The following is an 18,940-nucleotide window of genomic DNA, read 5'->3' as shown; positions in this document are numbered from 1 at the left end:
AGACTAGCCCACATTTCTAAGCGTTGTCTCATCTGCAATAATCACTGGCAACTCCAGACATGCCCGACCGCAAGCCTCGCGCATTTCCTTCTCTCACTGGAAAGCATGGACAGAATTTTCTTCCGCCACTTTTTATCATCTTAATAGCGTGTGTATCACAGCATGTTATGTGAGCTATACATAAGAAATGTGCAAAGTGGTATACTGAAGAGCGTGTATAACGGAGCTGCATACAAAAGTGTGTATAGATCTATTTATAGAGCAAAGTGCACATTACGTGATCAAGTTATGGTTGTGCAGTAAGTTATGAACCGAACAGTGTGCCATTCGATTCATACACAGTATGCATATGTATCTGTATTTATATGAACTATAGATAGCAGGGTATGACATTTGCTCTATAGAAGTATATGGATAAAGTTGTCATATGTGTGTGTGTGTGAAGCCTTATAAAGCGCAATCATTTTATTGCACAACTGTATAGCATTGTGGGGTCCCATCAAATTCATAATATTCTGTGTGTGTCATAAATTGCTGGAAATTCAATTGAAACCCATTTTGTCTAAATAGTTATATTACAGGGTAGTGGCGCTATATCCCAGTGCCCCGTTGTGTTTGGAATTTGACTTTCCAATGATAGGCACATGCACACGCGGGCAGATTAACCTTTACATTTGGTTAACAGTTCTGGGTGCAGCATTTACGATGGGTTGTGTTCGGTTTGTGAGCTTCTACTTGTTTTATAGTACTAAGATTTTCCTATTGCTGTGCTTCTGCAGGAACATAAAAACGGCTGTGAAATGACTGAAATGGAAGCCAAGGTGAAATACGTGAAGCTTGCTCGCTCGCTCCGAACTTATGGCGTGTCCTTTTTCCTGGTAAAGGTGCGTACTGGCTTCAGGAAGCAGATTTGTGTGAAAACACTGGGTGTGGGTCCTGTTACTCAGTCCATTGAGAATGGACTAGGCTTCAAATGCAAAAAACCAACCCTGCAGATCATGTGAATCATGGTAATGCCATACATGCATCTCTCGCGTGTTGGCTCTTAATAACATGGCAATTGTTAATTTTCCTTAAGTTGTATGTACGGTGTGTCTGCTCCTTGCTTGTATGTGCAGGATTGTCACTGTACCAGCCCACCCTAGAATGTCATGAGATCAATAGCAAGCTGTAGGGGAGCAGGAGATGAACACACACCTTACCGCGCACATGCGCTTTTGGCTGAGCGGCAGGGGCGGCCAAGGAAGGCAAGTACCGCTTACACCCACCCGTTCAATTTTAAGTGCCTCCACCAGGAGTGAATGAGGGGCACACTAGTCCTGGAAATCTACTCCTGTAGAAAAGGAAAACGCAAAACAACCTCCTCTTCCAAGTTTACTCTTAGTGCATATTAAATTCACTACTCAATATTAGTTAGTTAAAACAACAGCCCTGTGCAGGGCTATATATCAGCGCCAAACAATTGCTCTTGCACTTAAGCTTTATGGATTTGTGTAATTGAACAAGACAATGCAGCTGCTCTTCCATTTTATATTCTTCTGAAGATGTAATTATTTTGCAGAATATCGCTAACCATGAGCCGTTTTTTTTGCTCTGTTGAGCATGAAGCATTAATTCCATTCAGTAATGGCGCTGGCATTTTCTAAGACTAGTTATAAAGCACGATAGCCAAAACACGTGCATTGTTTGTTTAACTCGCAGAGTTTAGTGTTTGTTTAGGGATCCTAACCTGACGAAGTTCTGTGGTGGGCGGCACGCATGGCGTTTGTAATCCGTTACATGGCAGATCTCTCTTGAGCCATGATATATTTAACATCCAGCTAAGGTTCGCTGGAACTATGATTAAAATAAAAATCTAACACTTTTACAGATCGAGTGCCAGGATATTTCTGCTTAATGCGGAGCTCGTTACCGAGTTTATATTGCTGTTATATTTGCTTGATGCATTATCGCCAGGCATCCTCCACGGCTGTCTCGACGACTACTTGACATCCTCTCTACGGCGGATCTTTCCTCGCCGACTCAACACCTCTCGTCACTCAACGGCTGATTTATTTGCAGCCTTGACCGTCAGGCCCGACCTCACAGTAGGGAGAGTGGCGACACGTTCTAGACTTTCTCTTGAGAATGCCTCTTCTCTTCTTTACCCCTTATCTTTCCTTTTCTTCCTTCTGGCTGCCCTTTCTCTCCAGTACGTAGTGAACACCTTTTAATTGTTGCCCGTCTAATAACAGCAAATTCCTCTGGAAGGCGACTCATAAGGAGTATAATCTGTACCCCCCTCATGACCACGAAGAGTGGTATTGCAAGGCCTGTATACTTTTTTTGGCCCAAAACCCAAAAAGACAGGTGCCCCAAGCGGTGGGCAGCCTACGCAATACAGGCGAGAGTCACTCTCCCGCTGGCACCAACACCTCAGACGAGGCGTCTATTGGCAGCCACGGCTCTGATTCGGAAGCCATAGACGCAACTGTGGAGTCTTGTGTGTCTGTCCCCGACACCTATAAGCATGCCTGTGGCAGTGTGATAGAGACTCCACACCCTGGCAACAAAGACACACATCACTCTGCACCTAAGCATACAACCCCCAGGCCTTCCTAAAAGGACTTGTCTAGGATGACATTGGTGCCTACAGGCCCATCGAAAACTTAGACGAGGCCTGCCGAACCTCGTGGAGATGTGGGGTTATTGCACCCAGTAGCTTTTTAAATATTTGAATGAGAAGGGGATGCCTCTTAAATGATAGCTATATCTACCATTGTGCTTTGCAGGACAGAGTCGTTTAAAAAATGAAGTACCCATTTTTTTTGTTAGATGCAAGAGATAACTGCGGTCATTACAGGAATAACCGAGACTATCAAAAAACGAAAAAGTGGAAAAAAATACTATTTGGAGTGGGAAAAGCAAAAGAATGCAATGCCATCAGGCTAGCAGTCTGTAGGGGGAAAGAGAACACTGTGAAATTGGGGAGTGGGGCAGCTCAGGACCAAGTCCAGAGCACAAACGTTTTCTCATTGCTGCAGTTATTCGGCGGGATAACCATGGCTATGAAAGAAAACCCAAACAGGAATTTAAGTGCATCACCCGAAACCACAAGTGTTTTTGGGGGGGGGTGGGAGAGGACTAGGGGGGTAAGGGGAGTTTGAGGAAGCATGCCAAAGGGAGGGGGGCATTTGGTGAGTGCGTGGAAGGGCAGGGAAGAATGATCTTTTTTGCTGTTTTTACCGATTACCGCGGTTATTCGTGGGCGGTGGGTGCCTACAGATAACATCAGTATATGTAGTGCAGTGCCAAGCTAACGGCAGTAATAGGGAGAAAAAAGGTTTTAAAAAAACTAAAAAAAAGTTACAAAAATTGGATTAATACAAAAGAAATTGAATTTTGCAGTGAAAGTGAGGTGGGGTGGAAAGTGGACACTGCCAAAGGATGTGGCCAATGGCCCTTTAGTGTTTTAAAATATACAGTGTGCACGTCTGAAGGCCGTGCTCATTGGCCGCAGCCGAAGGCCTTGGCTAGTGGGCCCAAAAGACATGTATAGTGGCCAGGGCCACCTAGTGGGTCCAAAAGAAACATATTTGGGGAACATGTACAGTGGAAACAACCAAAGGCAATAGCCTGGTTAGTCGCATGGTAATGTTTTAAAATATACAGTGGGCAAACACATTGGGGTAACATGTACAGTGGACACGGCTAAAGGCAGTGACGACTAACCATGGTGGAATGCCATGGCTAGTGGCCTAGTAACATTTTAGAATATACAGTAGGCACGGCCGAAATGCCCTGGCTAGTGGGCTCAAAATCTACCTGGCATGGTCCGTCTGGCTAACAAAATCAATCTGAACAAATCAGTGGCTTGTGTAGTCCATTAGCAAGACATTGGCTGAAGAAATCTAGCGGGCACAAGCTTTGTATATGGCTTTTTCACAGTGCGTTTATTGAGGTTCTGCAGAAGTTACCGAATGCATCCTTCCCCTGGTGTAATTATCAGTGTTTCCTTCAAGCTTGGACTCATGGTGAGTTAATTCACCGTTCCTTTGGCAATTCTTTTAAGTACATAGCCGTTAGGCACACTTTTAACCTCCCTTATTCTTATTGTTTGTTCCTGCACATGGTCAGATTGAGTTATTGGTCCTGTTGAAGCCAGATAACTAACCCCCCCCCCTCACACTGAAACGTATGCTACACGTCAACCATGCCAGCTAGAGTTCTTTAGCTAATGTCTTGCTAATGGGCTATGCAAACCACTGTTTAGTGTTTAGATCAGATTTATTTTGTTAGCTTGATGTATCTCGATGGGGGCAGCGGACTCTATTAATTAGGTTTCACTAGCTTTCCTTCTCAAGATGGTACGGTGAACCGGCCAACCGCACATGCATAGATTATGTGTTCTCTTGGAAATGTTTGTATTTGTTTGTGGCTTAGTTTCATTTTTTATCCATTGTAATGTGCACTTTGCTTTTTTCTGTTTGACTGTTGGCAATTGAAGAAATATGCACATAGAATAAAAATATTTTTAAACATTATTTGTATTGCTGACCAATGCAGTATGATGGGTGGCAGAGGATGACTTATGATTACCTTAAAATGATAGATTAATATGAATGTTGAAGTAATTTGTTTCATATGTATGTTTGAGTAATTCCCAGCGGGAGCAACTTTTTGTAATGGTCTAAGATTTATAAAGCCCTGGTTACTAGTGATGTGTCTAGAAGACAGCATTTCAAGGGGTTCTGAGACTCAGCTATGGGGGGCATTATTCCCGATCAATTGTGGACAAAATATATAAAGTCACTTTTTATGGGAATCTATTGACACATGCGATGGAGCATAATGTTTAAGTCCTCCAGGGATGGCATCGGGATCCTCATACAATTTCGAAGATGTTTCTGGGCTCTTCACCTATGTGCTCTAGGGATTGTGGTTGGAGGGGGACATTAGTACACATATGGTGGACATGTCCTGCAATGCAAACTTGTTGGGCAGAGCGTTTGGGTTGGATCAAAGACCGGACAGAAGTCCCTTTGAATGTGGACGTTCTGACAGTGCTGCTCGGTATCCCCCATCCCCCTTAGGGAGTGTGAGGGTTATAGATTTCTGAGGATGTGGGATGCGCTCTTTTGAGCGGGCAAATGGCTGTTGTCCAGAAGTGGAAGTTACGAGTCACCGCTGACAGATCAGATTGGTTGCAGAAGGTTTGGGATATGTATCTTCTAGAGAAACTTAAGTAAATATCACACAACCTAGCCTAGTATGTGTAGGATTGGGCTGCCCCGACAGAGCACTGGGGGGGCGGGGAGGCCGTGGGAATTCTTTTAACCCAGGAATCAGGGCCTCGCCCGAGATTAGGGATGAAGAAGTTGTTTAACTAGGAGCCGAGTGAGCACTTTGTAAGGGCAAATGAATGGGTTGTAAACATTTTGTTTATCAATTGGTTCGACTAAGTAGACCCCTGCCAGAACTTCATGGGGTATTTTTGAACTGGAATCCCGGCGGGAGTAACCTGGTTGGGACATGACCGTTTGTTCCAAAGCGCCTCCATCATTTTTCTGTTTTTCTTTTTTTTCTTCTCTTCTGTCTCCTCTTCTGTCCTGTTGTGTTTCTTAGCCCGGTCGGAATAAGTGGTTTGGTAGTTGCGGTTAAGTGTGGACCGTCTGGATTTGCGACTACCTTTCTGTATTCTATTTTAATTAATAATGTAAAAAACGTGAATTAACGTGTCAATTTCTGCAGGATAACTTCAACTACAGCGTTCATGAAAATGTAACCCTGCAGAAAGCCTCATTAGTAACACACTGTGCTGAGATAGAGGTCCAAATCAAATCTCTCTCCACTGACATTTGAGTGGATTGTCTTGCATGTGATTCATTTCCTCTTTTTATGATTATATGGCTTCTGATTTTGCTTTTTGTGGGATTCAAACTAAAGGAGCTTCACAAAAATTATAGCACTTTCCGTGATTAGTTTGATTTGTTTAGGATCATTATACCAATAAAGCTATTTATTTCTTGAGGTTGGCAGCGGAGACGAGATTTTCCAGTAATGGACAATTTCTTCAACATCCTTTTTTATTGTCTGGATAAAATATGCATTTTCTTTTTCCCAGTGTGTCAACAAGAGGAACGTCTGGCTCAATTTCATCTATATTTAATTTCCAATTCCGTGTTGCCACTACTGTAGCTGATGATGGAAGGCTTAATGTTCTTTTTAAAAGACTGTGTCTACCCTTTGGATTGCTGTGATGAAATTACTTCTCCTCTCCAGAACTATAAGGATGATGTGATGAATCAGGGGAATTGATCCCCCTCCCCTGGGGGGAGTCCCCCCTGTGAGGGTTGGAGGTGAACCAGCTCCACAGAACCCTCCATAGGGGTTGAGGCAAGTGGGACCTCTCCGGGAGAGACTCCCCTTTGGGGACAAGGACTCCCGTTCCTGTGAGGAACTTCATAAAGCTATTCAAACCATGGCCTACATGGAATGTTCTACAAGACCAGAAACTGTTAAACACCAAGACTGGGACGAAGAAACAATTACTAGATCTCATCATAATATAGAAAAATAACATGTCCCTTTAAATCAAAATATCAAATCCACTGTGATGAGTACATTGGATGGTGTGTGTTCGACGAGCAATGATGAGAGAGAGGAACGCATACGCAGACAAGGCAAGACCCAGAGCTGCGTAAGACTTGGAGAAGGCAGAGTAAGAATAGCCAGGAGGCTGCGAGATTCAAACTATGATACTGGAGAGAGGGACACCAGCGATACACCGAATCCGTAGAGCGAGAAACCGAACAGACAGGAGCCTGGAGGAAGGAGGTTGCCTGTGGGTCCACAAACCATTGTCAATACCACCATTGGTATACAGCAGCATGGTGTCCAGTCACTCATCTGGGTGCCCGAGACACCACGAGAAGAAGAGAACTCGAGAAAGAGAACAAAAGCGAACATAATACGTCAACAATACAGGACAAGAGAGAAGGTCCTTAGGTACAAGGCTCTTGAAGAGGTTTTCCTTCCAAGTCAAAGGTACCAGGGAGAATGGGAATAACGGGAGGCCCCAAGGAAATCCTTATACCTTGCACACAACTGGTCTCAGAAGAAATTGTGAGGCAAAGTCAAGTCTAAAGCTGCTAATTTTAAACTGTTCTGATACAAAAGAAAATATTCCTGAAAGTCTGCATGTTGAGAGAAAAGAACAGTGACTAACAATACCATGGGTAAAAGGGAAGGAGACTCGACATTCTGTTTAAGAAGAATATTGTCATGAAGAGAGAAAACATTATGAGCCAGAGTTCAGTGGAACTATCCAATTGAATCCTGTACTAAAGCAAATAGACCAAAACAAGTTGAACGATAATTAACCAGGAGGGGAACGCCTACCAGAAAAATAGAACCTTCTGAGAATACACTGAAACCAGCAACCAGTAAACTAGATCTTACAAAAGATCCCGAAACTAGATCTTACAAAAGATCCCGAAAACTGATTCCCAAGGAAGAAAAGTCAAAGGTCCATTTGAAGAGTTAGAGACTAATCCACAAAATCAAAAAAGACTATTTGAGGATTGTCTATTAAGAATCCTACAGACTGATACTAGAAGTATCCTCAGGAGAAGGGATTCATTCTCCTGATCTAAGTTAGTTTTCATACTGCTAGGGTCAGTTAAATTAATTACACCAAGACCTCTTGGTAAATGTAGTTTCGAGCACAGTACTTTTTTCAAAGATGTCTCTCGCATCAAGATTTCCCTCTGCTGGCATCAAACCTAACAGTTCAAAGACATCTCTCATATCCAGGTTTCCCTCTGCCGGGATCAAACCTAACAACAGTTTAAATCTTGCATTTCGCACTTCCAGGTTTCCCTCTGCCGGGCTCAAACCTAACAACAGTTCAAATCTTACATCTCCTACATCCAGGTTTCCCTCTGCCGGGATCAAACCTAACAACAGTTCAAATCTTACATCTTTCTCTTCCCGCCTCTTCTACAGCTTCAGACATTTCACAGAGACTTTCGAGTAGGCAATCTTTTTCGCTGGACCACTCTGTTACTTTGCATCTTTAATTTACAGTTCTTTACAATGCTTTGCTTTCTCTCGTGTCTTATCGGCACATGCACAAGCTTCATTTGTCGGTTACTGTTGCTGTCACATTTCATTTAACACGGACCAGACTTTTATTGCTTTCATCAACTCACCGGCTGTGTTAATTCCTTTTCGTCTTTGGCAGCTTTGATCCTGAAGTCAAGGATGATACCACAACTGCTACTGCACCTCCGCAACTCTGCTGTTTACCCGGGAGCGGTTGGTGGCTGGTATCCTTGAAACACAACAGAGGTTGGTCTCTTCTCTCTAGCTGGCTTCCTCGCGTAACGTTCAAGGCCCTTCGGAGGTCAAGATCTCTTGCTGGGGTGTCCAAGGTATCTCTGTACCGTGGTTCCATCCCTCGGCCTGCCGCTCTGCTCCACCTGGTTTGTCGTCGCCCTAGAAGAGCTGCTCCTTCTCGTGCATCGCCTTGCTCAGAGTGTGTCTCGGTGTTCCACCTTTTAACCATGTGGGGAGAGGGAGGTGCTGTTGCGCGGCACGCAGAATGGCCGCAGCTTGAGAGTGCTCAGTCGGAGGCTTTCACATATGGAAACACATCCTGCGGTTTGAGGTGGTGACCGGTCGCCTTCTGGACCCTGCGCCGAAGTTTGTTTGTTTATTTATTTGTTAATGCGTGCCAAACCCATGGGTAGCCGGGCGCAACAGTTTACATGAACGCTTAAGCTTGTTACAGTATTTGGCATGAGTATATACAACACAGTGGCAAAAAAGAGCAAAAAATATGTGAGACTATATACAAGTATATGCATATAAAACACAGCGGCAAAAAGCAAATATATACAAGAATATATACAAACATGTACCCAGAAGCAGGGCATGTCTTGGGGTGTCCAGGCAAAGGGTAGGTTGTGGCTGGGTAGGTGCGGGTAGTTGGACACGGCCCGCACCTAGGGGTTACACTGAGGCCCAGCGGGACTCTGCAGATCCTGAGACATATCAAGGAACACCGGGGCTCTCTGCGCAGCGGGTCTGGTGTCCGGTGGGAAGCCCATCCTCCCATTGTCAGCGGTCCCGGCGGCGGCCTGAGCCTGTGATCTGGTGCGGGGAATCCCAGTTCATGGGCGGACCCTGCGGCCATAACATCTCCCTCCTGGAGGGGGACCCGGACTCGGCTGAGATCCTCAAATTCTGCCCGCGGGCCCGATCACCATCCAGAGCCATCCTGCCTCGGACCTTCCCTCCAGTGCCCCGTGGCGCACACGCAGCCAAACCCCTGGCCTGTTGGGGCTCACAGGGGAGCCTGCGTGTCTCCTTACATAGCTGGACAGTGGGCCCCCTCAGCGTTGCGGGCCCTGCTGCCTTCACCGCTCGGCCAGCCCGGAACTATGGGGGGGGGGCAGTCCCGAGGTCGGGGCCAGCGGGACAGGCGCCTTACATCCAAGCCGGGGGCGGGAGGCGGGACTTCCTGCAACATCTTCACCTAGGCTCTCTTCCCCTTCGCCTACTAGCCCGGGCTCATCTCCGAATTCCTGCATCTACAAGCCCGCAAGTCCTGGCCTGGAGCGGAGCAGAGACCTTCATCCCTCATTGGACCATGTGGTGAGTCGGGCTGCTGGGGCGGTGGGAACACAATCGCCCCTGCCCCCCTCTCCTCGGCCTGCGGCCCACTCAATTTGAAACTCACCGGCCCGGTATAAGTGACACCCATGATCACCGGAGGCCATAAACCTTGTCGGTGCCGGCTGTGAGTCTACTGCAACATTTCTACACAGCTTGATGCCCGCTCTTGCTATTATGCTGGGAAGGAGCTCCCCTCGGGGGACAGATCCCGGGCTGAGGGGGGTCGCATTGGGCCCACTTCTGCATAATTAGAATGGACGCTATTCAAGCTGTCTCCTGCTTGGCGGATTTCCCCCATTCCTCTTTGGTCGCTCTGCTGCAATGGGAGGCTCTGACAACTGAGGCTCTAGGGCCAGCTGGGAAGCAGATTTAGTCTGGTCCAGGATCAATGAAACTGAGGAAGCCACATCTCTTCGCTGAATATTAACCCCCCCACAGAGTCTCGTTTGTGGGTCACCAGCTTGGCCCAAGCTCCAGCCGCTCAACATCTGTCTTCTACGGGCTAAGCTGGGCAGCAGCGGTGCAATTGTCACCACTTAACTACCTTGCCTCCACCCCAAAGGGGGTGCATCGTAGCCTTCACCCTTCTGGCGAGAGGGGGCGGAGCCTAGGGTGCCCTCTGCCGGTCCTCAGCACCTGGACGGCTGCCACACTAGCAGGGGATCTGTTTGGAATGGGAAACCAGAAGAAGCAATCGAAAATGGAACAGTTTGCCATGACCCTCCGTCTCATGACATCTACTAGGGCCCCTCCCAGATAGACTTTTTGGCTCTCAACCAAACCCTGCTGGCACTTAAAGGGGGCACGGACAACCTTGGGGCCAAAATTGACTCCTTAACGAGTAAGGTGGATTTTTCTGCGGTACAGATTGACAAGTTATGTGGCACGATGTCCGAAGTGGAGCATAGACTCTGGGAGGGTGAGGACAAAATTGCCGTACTTCAGCATGAGGTCGCCACATTACAGCAAACGGTGCAGAGGGTTGTGGCCAGGAATGAGGACCTTGAGGGGAGATCCAGGAGGAACAACATAAGGATCACTGGGGTCGCCGAGACCACCCAGATAGACAATATGGAACAGTTTGTGGAAAAGCTGCTTTTGGATGTTCTCGACAACCCGCCGGTCACAAGGCTCTTTATGGTGGAACGGGCCCATTGCTCGTTAGCAAATAGACCGCCACCAAGGGCCCCAGAAAGGGCTATTATTGCACCTATCTTCAATTACCGGGACCGCGACATCCTTCCACGGGCGGCAAGAGAGAGGAGGGAGCTGAGGTGGGGCTTGGCGATAATACGCCTCTTCCCGGACTTCAGTCAGCAGGTGCAGGACCAAAGGAAGCCGTTCCAAAATGTAAAGACTATCCTGAGGAAAAAAGCAGTGCGTTACACAATGCTGTATCCGGCCAAGCTCAGGGTGGTCCACAACGGCAAAACCTTCTTCTTTACATCACCGGACTCAGCGGAGAGATTCGCTGCGGAAATCCCAGATCCTGAGGAGCCCCCTCGCAGTCCCTCCTGAAATGGGAGTCCGGAGGGGCAGGCTACCAGCTGGCTGACTGTTCGGGCCCCCCTGCGGGTCATACCTCGTGCCCCACTTTGCGACCATAGGTGTTGCTCTTTTTAAATGATAGCAGAATGCAGTGTTAAAGATATGGCTTATAGCCTCTCAACAATAGGAGTCACAGTGCCCGCCAGCACCACCCATGCCCAGCGGCACAGTTTTCTCACTTGGAGGTGCTCTCTTATGTTACTTGGGTGGGGGGTGGGTTGGGTCAGCTGGTAGATTGGGGTTTCTGGCGTGCGAGGCGGAATGGGGGGATGTTCATGTTCTTGGTTTAACAAAGGTTAAGTTACAGCGCCCACAAAAGAAGGGGTGGAAGGAACTCCCCCCTGACCTCTCTCGACTCTGGGTACTCCTAACATTCCATACTCCGCCAGCACACTCATTTGAAGTAACTAATGGTACAACTCACTATCCCGATACGCATTTTATACCGAATCCAACATGACGGCCCCTCTTAGGGCGGTCCCACAACCTAGTGTGGACATTATACTAATGTCTTGGAACATTCGGGGGCTCACAAACGGGAAAAAAAACCTGAATGATTACGAACTATGCCAGAAAATCACCACGTGAATGTCCTCTGCCTCCAAGAGACTCATTTGGGTAAGGATCACAAACTCCCGTCCATGGCCGGGTGGGGCATCCATAGATATGGCTCTCCTTACACTTCCCACTTTCGTGGGGTGGCAATTTATATACATCGAACCCTGGAATTCAAACTGCACACTCAGAAGGCAGACCTGGAGGGTCGCTTTATTCTGGTTGTGGGGGAAATAGCGGGCCGGTCTGTTCTCTTCATTAATATATATGGTCCTAATTACGAATGCCCAGATTTTCTCCAAGCCTGCTCAGATAACCTATGCACCTTCCTGAACTATGAGGTGGTGTGGGCTTGGGATTATAACTTAGCATTGTTGTTACAATTAGACAGGACCTCCTCTGCTCAAACTACTCTATCAAAGTACGGGAGGATTTCTCAGTGGCAATGTGCTCGCCTTGGAAGCAAGACGAAACAAAGCGACACAGGTTCGATCCCCAGGTCTGCGCTTAGGAGCCTCTGGGTATTTAAGCGTGTTATAAAGATGCAACTAAGACAACATCAAAAAAAAAAATTATATCTGAAACGGCGCCTCGATGTCCCCGGGCTGTGTGAGCGTTTTAAAAATGCAAATAAATAAAATAATGGCAGCCCAAAAATGGAAGGCCATTGCAGCAGACTATGCGCTCAGATGTATGGCGTCTTCTTCACACTAATGCTCGCGAATTCACCCATTATTTGTCTCTTCATGGGAGCTCTTCCAGGATTGATTACATTCATACGTCTTCAGAACTGGCTCGGGTGGCCCGCCAGGTACAGATATTACCTCGAACCCTGTCTGACCACTCCCCAGTTCTGGGGCGCTTCACAGGCCTGATACCCCCTCCAAAACAGCTCCGCTGGAGATTCAGATCCCGTGCACTCGATGACATATCCTTTCATGAAGACATAGTTAAGGCCATTGCTGAGTTCTTCCAGATAAACGTTGACTCGTTCCCTGACCCCAGAGTAGTGTGGGAAACTTTTAAAGTGTTTATCTGGGATTGGTGCATCTCCCAGGAGGGTGGGGTCTTGATAAGCATTCGTAGATCTATCTTCTCCAAGGAAACTGAACTGAAGGACCTGGAGACCCGACAGGCGCGCCAAGACTCCCCTGAGCTTTGAGCTGAATTAGAGCTTAAGAGGGACGAGATCCGTACACTCGTGATTGGCGAGGAGCGGTATCTGGGGGATCCGATAGTAACTTTAGGGAGGGAGACCGACCCAGTAAGACCCTGGCGTGGGCCATCAGGCAGGAACACCACCTCAATCCCATAGTGGAAATAATATCACGAGATGGAGAACTTACTAGGGAGGCAGCGAAGATAAATGACGCGTTTTGGGAATACTATGGGAGGCTCTATACCTCTCAGCTAACAGCCGGCCACGACGATATTACCCAATACTTGGATAGGGTCGCCCTTGGGTCGCTGGACCCGGAAGCGGGCTCCTTGTTAAACAACCCCCTCTCGGACGAAGAATTTCTTAGGGTTATTTGGTCACTCCCTAATGGTAAGGCCCTGGGCATAGACAGCATTACGGCTGAATTATATAAGGCATTTCCCAACCTCCTCATCCCCCACTTGAGGAATATGTTTCAATCGGCTAGTGCGTCCAGGGTGCTCCCAGATTCAACCAGAACAGCTCTGGTGACAGTCCTACTTAAACCCGACAAGTACCCCAGTAAATGCTCATCCTACAGGCCTCTGTCCTTTGTGAACACGGACAATAAGATAATAGCAAAACTGTTAGCAGATAGGCTGTTACCACATATGCCCAGTCTGGTCCTCCGTGCTCAAGCTGGATTTATACCAGGCAGCTCTACACAAAACAACCTGCGAAGGCTTTTCACTCTAATGCATAACGTGAACCAAGCGGTCCCCATAGTGGTGGCCGCGCTGGATGCAGAAAAGGCTTTCGACTCAGTCAAATGGCCCTTTCTATTCGAGGTCCTTCGCCGCTCCGGTCTGGGCAATACGTTTCTACATTGGATACACTTGTTATACACAGCTCCCAGAGCCCTGGTGTATACTAACGTTAATTAATCCGGACCTATTCTCCCGTCCCGGGGCACTAGACAGAGTTGCCCCTTTTCTCCGTTATTATTTGCCCTGGCAATTGAGCCGGTTGCTTGCGCATTGAGAGGCTTCCATGCACACAGGGGGATAACACTCTATTCGCACACTTCCATCGTCTCCCTATACGCGGACGATATGTTATTATATGTCAAGCACCCACGAAGGAACCTTCACCCATTGGTGGAGGAAGTCACTAGATTCGGAACCCTATCTGGATTGCATATTAACTGGTCTAAGTCGGAAGTTCTCCCGCTCACTCCATGCGTGTCAGGAATTGTGAATGGAAGCTTTGGAAGCGCTGGAAGCGTTGACTTGCACGCGCTCTAGTCCTCATCCAACATGGTGGCCGTGCCTTTAAATTCTGACTCCTCCCACAAACCGATGCGTTGTATCTGTTACACTATGCTCCGGTTCGTGTGTGAACTTCGTTCGTGAATTTCCTCCCTGCCATTCCTCTTCTGCTGCTGCCTTTGCCTTCCCTGTGACTACCTTCTGTGCTCATCTTTAGTATTTTTCCGGGTTCCTGTTTCCTGGGTCTTGCTACTTCTACCTTGTGTATATCTTTTCCTCACCTGTTCTAACGGCTCCGCCTAGCCTGAGCTACAGCCTCCTACGTTTCTTGTTTTCCGCTGAAGCATTCTATTCAGTTTGCTCGGTGTTTTCTGAATTTCGTCTAATCTTCACTTTTCTCGTTTGCTAGCTTGCTAGCGCTCCGCAGGCATATTCCTTTCCTTTTTCTGCTTGTGACCTGGGTATTTTCCTGCACATTCTTTCTGTACTTCCTCTTTTCTCTACATCTTTTACTATTATTTACGGCATTCCTGTCCATTCTTTCCTCTGCTCGCCTCTATGGTGTTATAGAATTGAAAGGGTACCCCTACTCCTCTCCAGAAGCCCTACTGTCACTGCCAAATTTACAGACTCTCTCCATCGGTGTTGGAATCCGACTTCTTCAGTTTCTGCTGAAACAAGACAGACCTACATTGCTTTGTGAAAGGAACACACATCTCCCTAATAGAACCCATCTGGAAACAGGGTTTTTTCTGCCTTCGTGCTTTTTCCCTGGAACTAGGACTGGCCCCCTGGGCGTCCCCGCGGACGGGGTTCCATCTCTGCCAAGGTGACCTTGGAGGGGCCAGACCCTATCTACAGGAAAAGAAAGTCAAGACTCCAAAGGACAAGACTCCTATAAGGAGGAAGGACCATAAGAAGACGGAGTCGAATCCTAAGGAATCCGCCACAGAAGATTCAGGTGAGGAGGAAGGGGAGAAGGCCTCTAATCTTGACAATGCGTCACCCCACACGACATTGATGGCGACTTTGCCTGGTGCCCACAGGGGATTCGCTACATGGGAATTTGGGTGTCCACTTCTCCCGCTAAGCCAGTGGTCTTCAAACTTTTTTGGCCAGGGCCCCCCTGAGCAAAATTTGGGCAGGTCGGGACCCCCCAGAAATGCCAAATGGACAGTATATATTGCGCGCCGTCACCTGCTCCCATCAAAGTCGCTGGGCTCCCTCATCCCACTCCTACCCAGTCGCTGGTCTCTCCCCACCCCATCACACACCCAGGGCTCTCCCCACTCTGCTCCCATCACTATCCCATGGTTCCCGCCCATTGTGCTCCCACCATAGTCCCTCGGTTCCCCCATCCCGTTCCCAACACAGTCTGAGGGCCAGTGGCGGCTGGTGAATCTTTTTTAAGTGGAGGGGCATTAAGGGGAGGTTCGGGGGGGTTTCCCCCTGTGAATTCTTTTTTAAATAATAGGTTAAAATGTTACATTGTAGAGCATACTTTTAACAAAAAATGGGTAAATAGCCAAACAGTTTGCAATTGTTGCTGGGAGTCCAGGGGGCAGGCATTGATATTTTATTTCTATCGCGCTCGTACACAAGTGTTTCAGAGCGTGACAAGGCAAGGGAGGGGAACAGAGGAGAATAAAACAGCGATCTTACTAGGCCCAGTGACATTGAGAACGCGCAAGTGTGAGGGGAAAAGTGCATGGAAGGGGGGAGAAGTGGAAAGTGCGAAGCAGAGGAGAAACAGATAAATAACAATAAATAAATAATAAAGGCAACAAACAGTGGTAGTGCAGCCAGCAATTTGTAAGTGCTACGTTTAAGGCAGCAGACAGGGTAGGTCTGATAAGTGCAGGAAGAAAGATGGTTCTCCTCAAGTTTTAGAGTGGCAGGGCGCTGTTCCAGAGGGAGGCCCCAGCCGAAGACGGAGATCTACCCCCAGCTCGTTTCTTTGATAAACGACTGACCCTGAGGGAGTTGGAGGTAGAGGAGTGAAGAGCTCGAGAGGGGAGGTATTTGCGGAGGAATAGCTGAAGGTATTTTGGACCGAGGCCCCAGAAAGCCTTGTGGACAAGGCAGAGGGTTTTGAATGATAGATGTCCGGTAAAAAGATACCATCCCTGTCCCCTGGGCCCCACTGGTCCTAACACAATGAACATGATTATGTGTATATGCAAGGCGCTGCACATTCATACAGCAATCACTCTATCATTCACATGAGCATCCATCACCATACACTCACTCATAACGCATCCATACACATGTTTAAATAAAAACAATGAACATAAACGTACCTTCTGCATTGGCCTGTGTGTGGGTGCTGCTCCAGCTGCTCTGTCCGTATGTGCGAGGAGGCGCAGGAGCTCCCCCTCGGACATACAGACATGCAGTGCCCCAGCCAGCATTTCCAATGAGCTATGCAATGCTGGCGAAGCAAAACGCCCCAGCACTTGCATGGCTCAGTGAGCATGTGCGGCTGGGGAACTAAACTGAACTGTCAAAGGGAAACAGTGTTTCCCTTTGACAGTTCAGCCAGCCCAGGAGCACTCCATTAGCTGGATAAAGCAGCTAAGGGAGTGCTCACTGTTTCACTGGGCTGGCTCCTTAGCTCCTCCATAATGGGTGAGGGGCCACTATGCAGTTAGTAATGTTGACCATTGTTGCTGAATATATCACAATTTACTTACATTTTAACACAAAGCACCCCTTTGGGTACTATTGAAACAGTGGGCTTCATAACTACTCTGGCGGTAGCTGTGCCGGTAAAACCGGCACGGCTGCCACTGGAGTTGCATCCGGGTCTGGCACCCGCGAATGGGCAATTACTAGGTCATGCCGAGTTAGGCGGACATGATAATTGCCCTTTCGAAGGTGCCGGTAGATCCCCATTCCCATTTGAGCCCCATATGGCTCAAATGGGAAGGGGGAGCTCGGATGCACCGGCACCGTTAATAACGGTGCTGGTGCATCCGACGAGCTGAGGTCAGACCTGGCGGGGGCTGTCAAGCACCCACGAGCACAACTCTTACTATGGCGGAACGGTAGCAACGGTGCCGGTAGCTTACCAGCACCGTTGTTACTGGTCCGCCATAGTAGTAATGAGGGCCAGTCTGTGACTAAAGGAATGAATATCCATTTACAACTGTGGGCCACTTTTTCATTGTTGCCTGAGACAGTTTCATGCTTCAGCCCGCCCATGTGGGCCACCCCTGCCCATTTCTTCCAATCTAAAAAAAAAAAAAAAAAAAAAAAAAAATCTTTTTTCATGCTGAGCTCTCAGGGCCCCCCTGGGATGCACCCGCGGACCCCTAGGGGGTCGCGACCCACAGTTTGAATACCACTGCGCTAAGCTTTACGAGGAGAATTATATGGTGACCCTCCAAACGTTGGAACACAGGATGGATACCTGGAGACGTCTTCCAATTTCCCAGGCGGCTAGTATTTCTCTTTTAAAAATGGTGGTACTCCCCAAACTTTTATACATTTTTAACAAAGTCCCGATCTGGCCCCGGCAAACTTCTGGGTAAACCTGAGAGGCATGATGAACAAACTGATATGGGCTGGCGGGAGACCCCGCCTATCGCTCGACACGCTGTGCCGACCAAGCTCTCAAGGGGGCCTGGAGGTCCCCGATCTATCCCTATACTTTCTGACCGCCCAGGCCCAATACACGGCTTGGTTGTGGACACCGACGTCAGACTTACCTCACACGTCCCTGGAGAAGGCTCTTACCCGGCCAGACTGTAAAGACTGGAGAGGGGTGTCTGTACTCCTGCTCTCTATATGGCAGAGTAGAGGCCCAGAGGACCCCAGCCAAGATTCTCTATAGGGTAGCGCTGGTCGAGCAATCAAGCCTAGCTTCTCAGGAGGTGATGCAGGCTGGTACTTAAGTACAGTGTAGTCCCCAAACCCCTGCAAAGGAATGTCCACACACTGTATTAGTTAAAACACAGTCTTTATATAATTAATATTCAAGGTTATGTACACTATCACAATAACTCACTTTGTGCTCAGAAGATCTACAATGGTAAATATATACAGTTCTAAAATGGCACCACAATTATTATTAGATTCTTTTAAAGTGCATCAACTGTACTTAGTTTAATGTCACACAAATCAATGAATAAAGGTAACCAACAATAGACATAGGAGGAAAGCAGTTGGTTAGAACAATTGGCAGAATACTGGCCCCATTACCTAGACACAGTTCTGTGTGGAGATCCCCCCACCTGGGCAACCTCCAAATAAAGATATATCACAAGCCCAGTCCATATATTGTTCTATAAGTCTTATGTCCTTCTATAAGGTTTCTACCCCCCAATGTACCTGGTGGAGCAGAGTTCTTCGAAGAGGCGTCGATGGATCCTTCTTGAATGACTCCCTTTAAAACATGCACCATGGATCGTCGAGAGGAGTTGAAGAAGGTGAACGTGGCGTCGACGGCGTTGATGAAAAGTTCGGGGCTGCTGAGACCACGGCGTCGATCCAGGCGGTGCTCATCGGTGACGTCCTGCGAGGATGAGGTGTGCAGGGCACCTCGGTGATTGGTAGATCAGGAGCGCAAAGAGTTTCTGAAGAACTGTGGCCTGACAAGGGCATCAAGTCGTCAAAGTATTTGTGGTCTTTGGGTGGCAGGAAACCCACCGGCAGAATCTCCTTGGCGCGTCAGCGTCCTCGACTTTCTCCGGTGAGATAAAGCGGTCGACGGAGCCCTTCGATTCAACAGTCTTAGGCAAAGGAGCGGGGGCGGCTCTGGTCATCGGCG

General features: G+C 47.9%; 1 protein-coding gene across 11 annotated transcripts in view; it reads left to right on the top strand.

The window, feature by feature from the left end:
* The window catches only part of TLN2 (talin 2), a 7,472,684-nt gene that overhangs the window by 856,608 nt on the left and 6,597,136 nt on the right, over nt 1-18,940 (top strand). For all 11 annotated transcript variants that reach the window (XM_069624483.1, XM_069624482.1, XM_069624486.1 and 8 more), the window contains one exon: nt 780-884. In XM_069624483.1, the coding sequence (XP_069480584.1) occupies nt 780-884 (105 nt within the window). The remainder of the gene's footprint in view (nt 1-779; nt 885-18,940) is intronic.

Source organism: Ambystoma mexicanum, chromosome 11, assembly GCF_040938575.1.
Source record: "Ambystoma mexicanum isolate Mex_15411 chromosome 11, UKY_AmexF1_1, whole genome shotgun sequence".
Classification (NCBI taxonomy): domain Eukaryota; kingdom Metazoa; phylum Chordata; class Amphibia; order Caudata; family Ambystomatidae; genus Ambystoma; species Ambystoma mexicanum.
The sequence above is the reverse complement of the archived record's forward strand: the minus strand, read 5'-3'. Positions and strand labels throughout refer to the sequence as shown.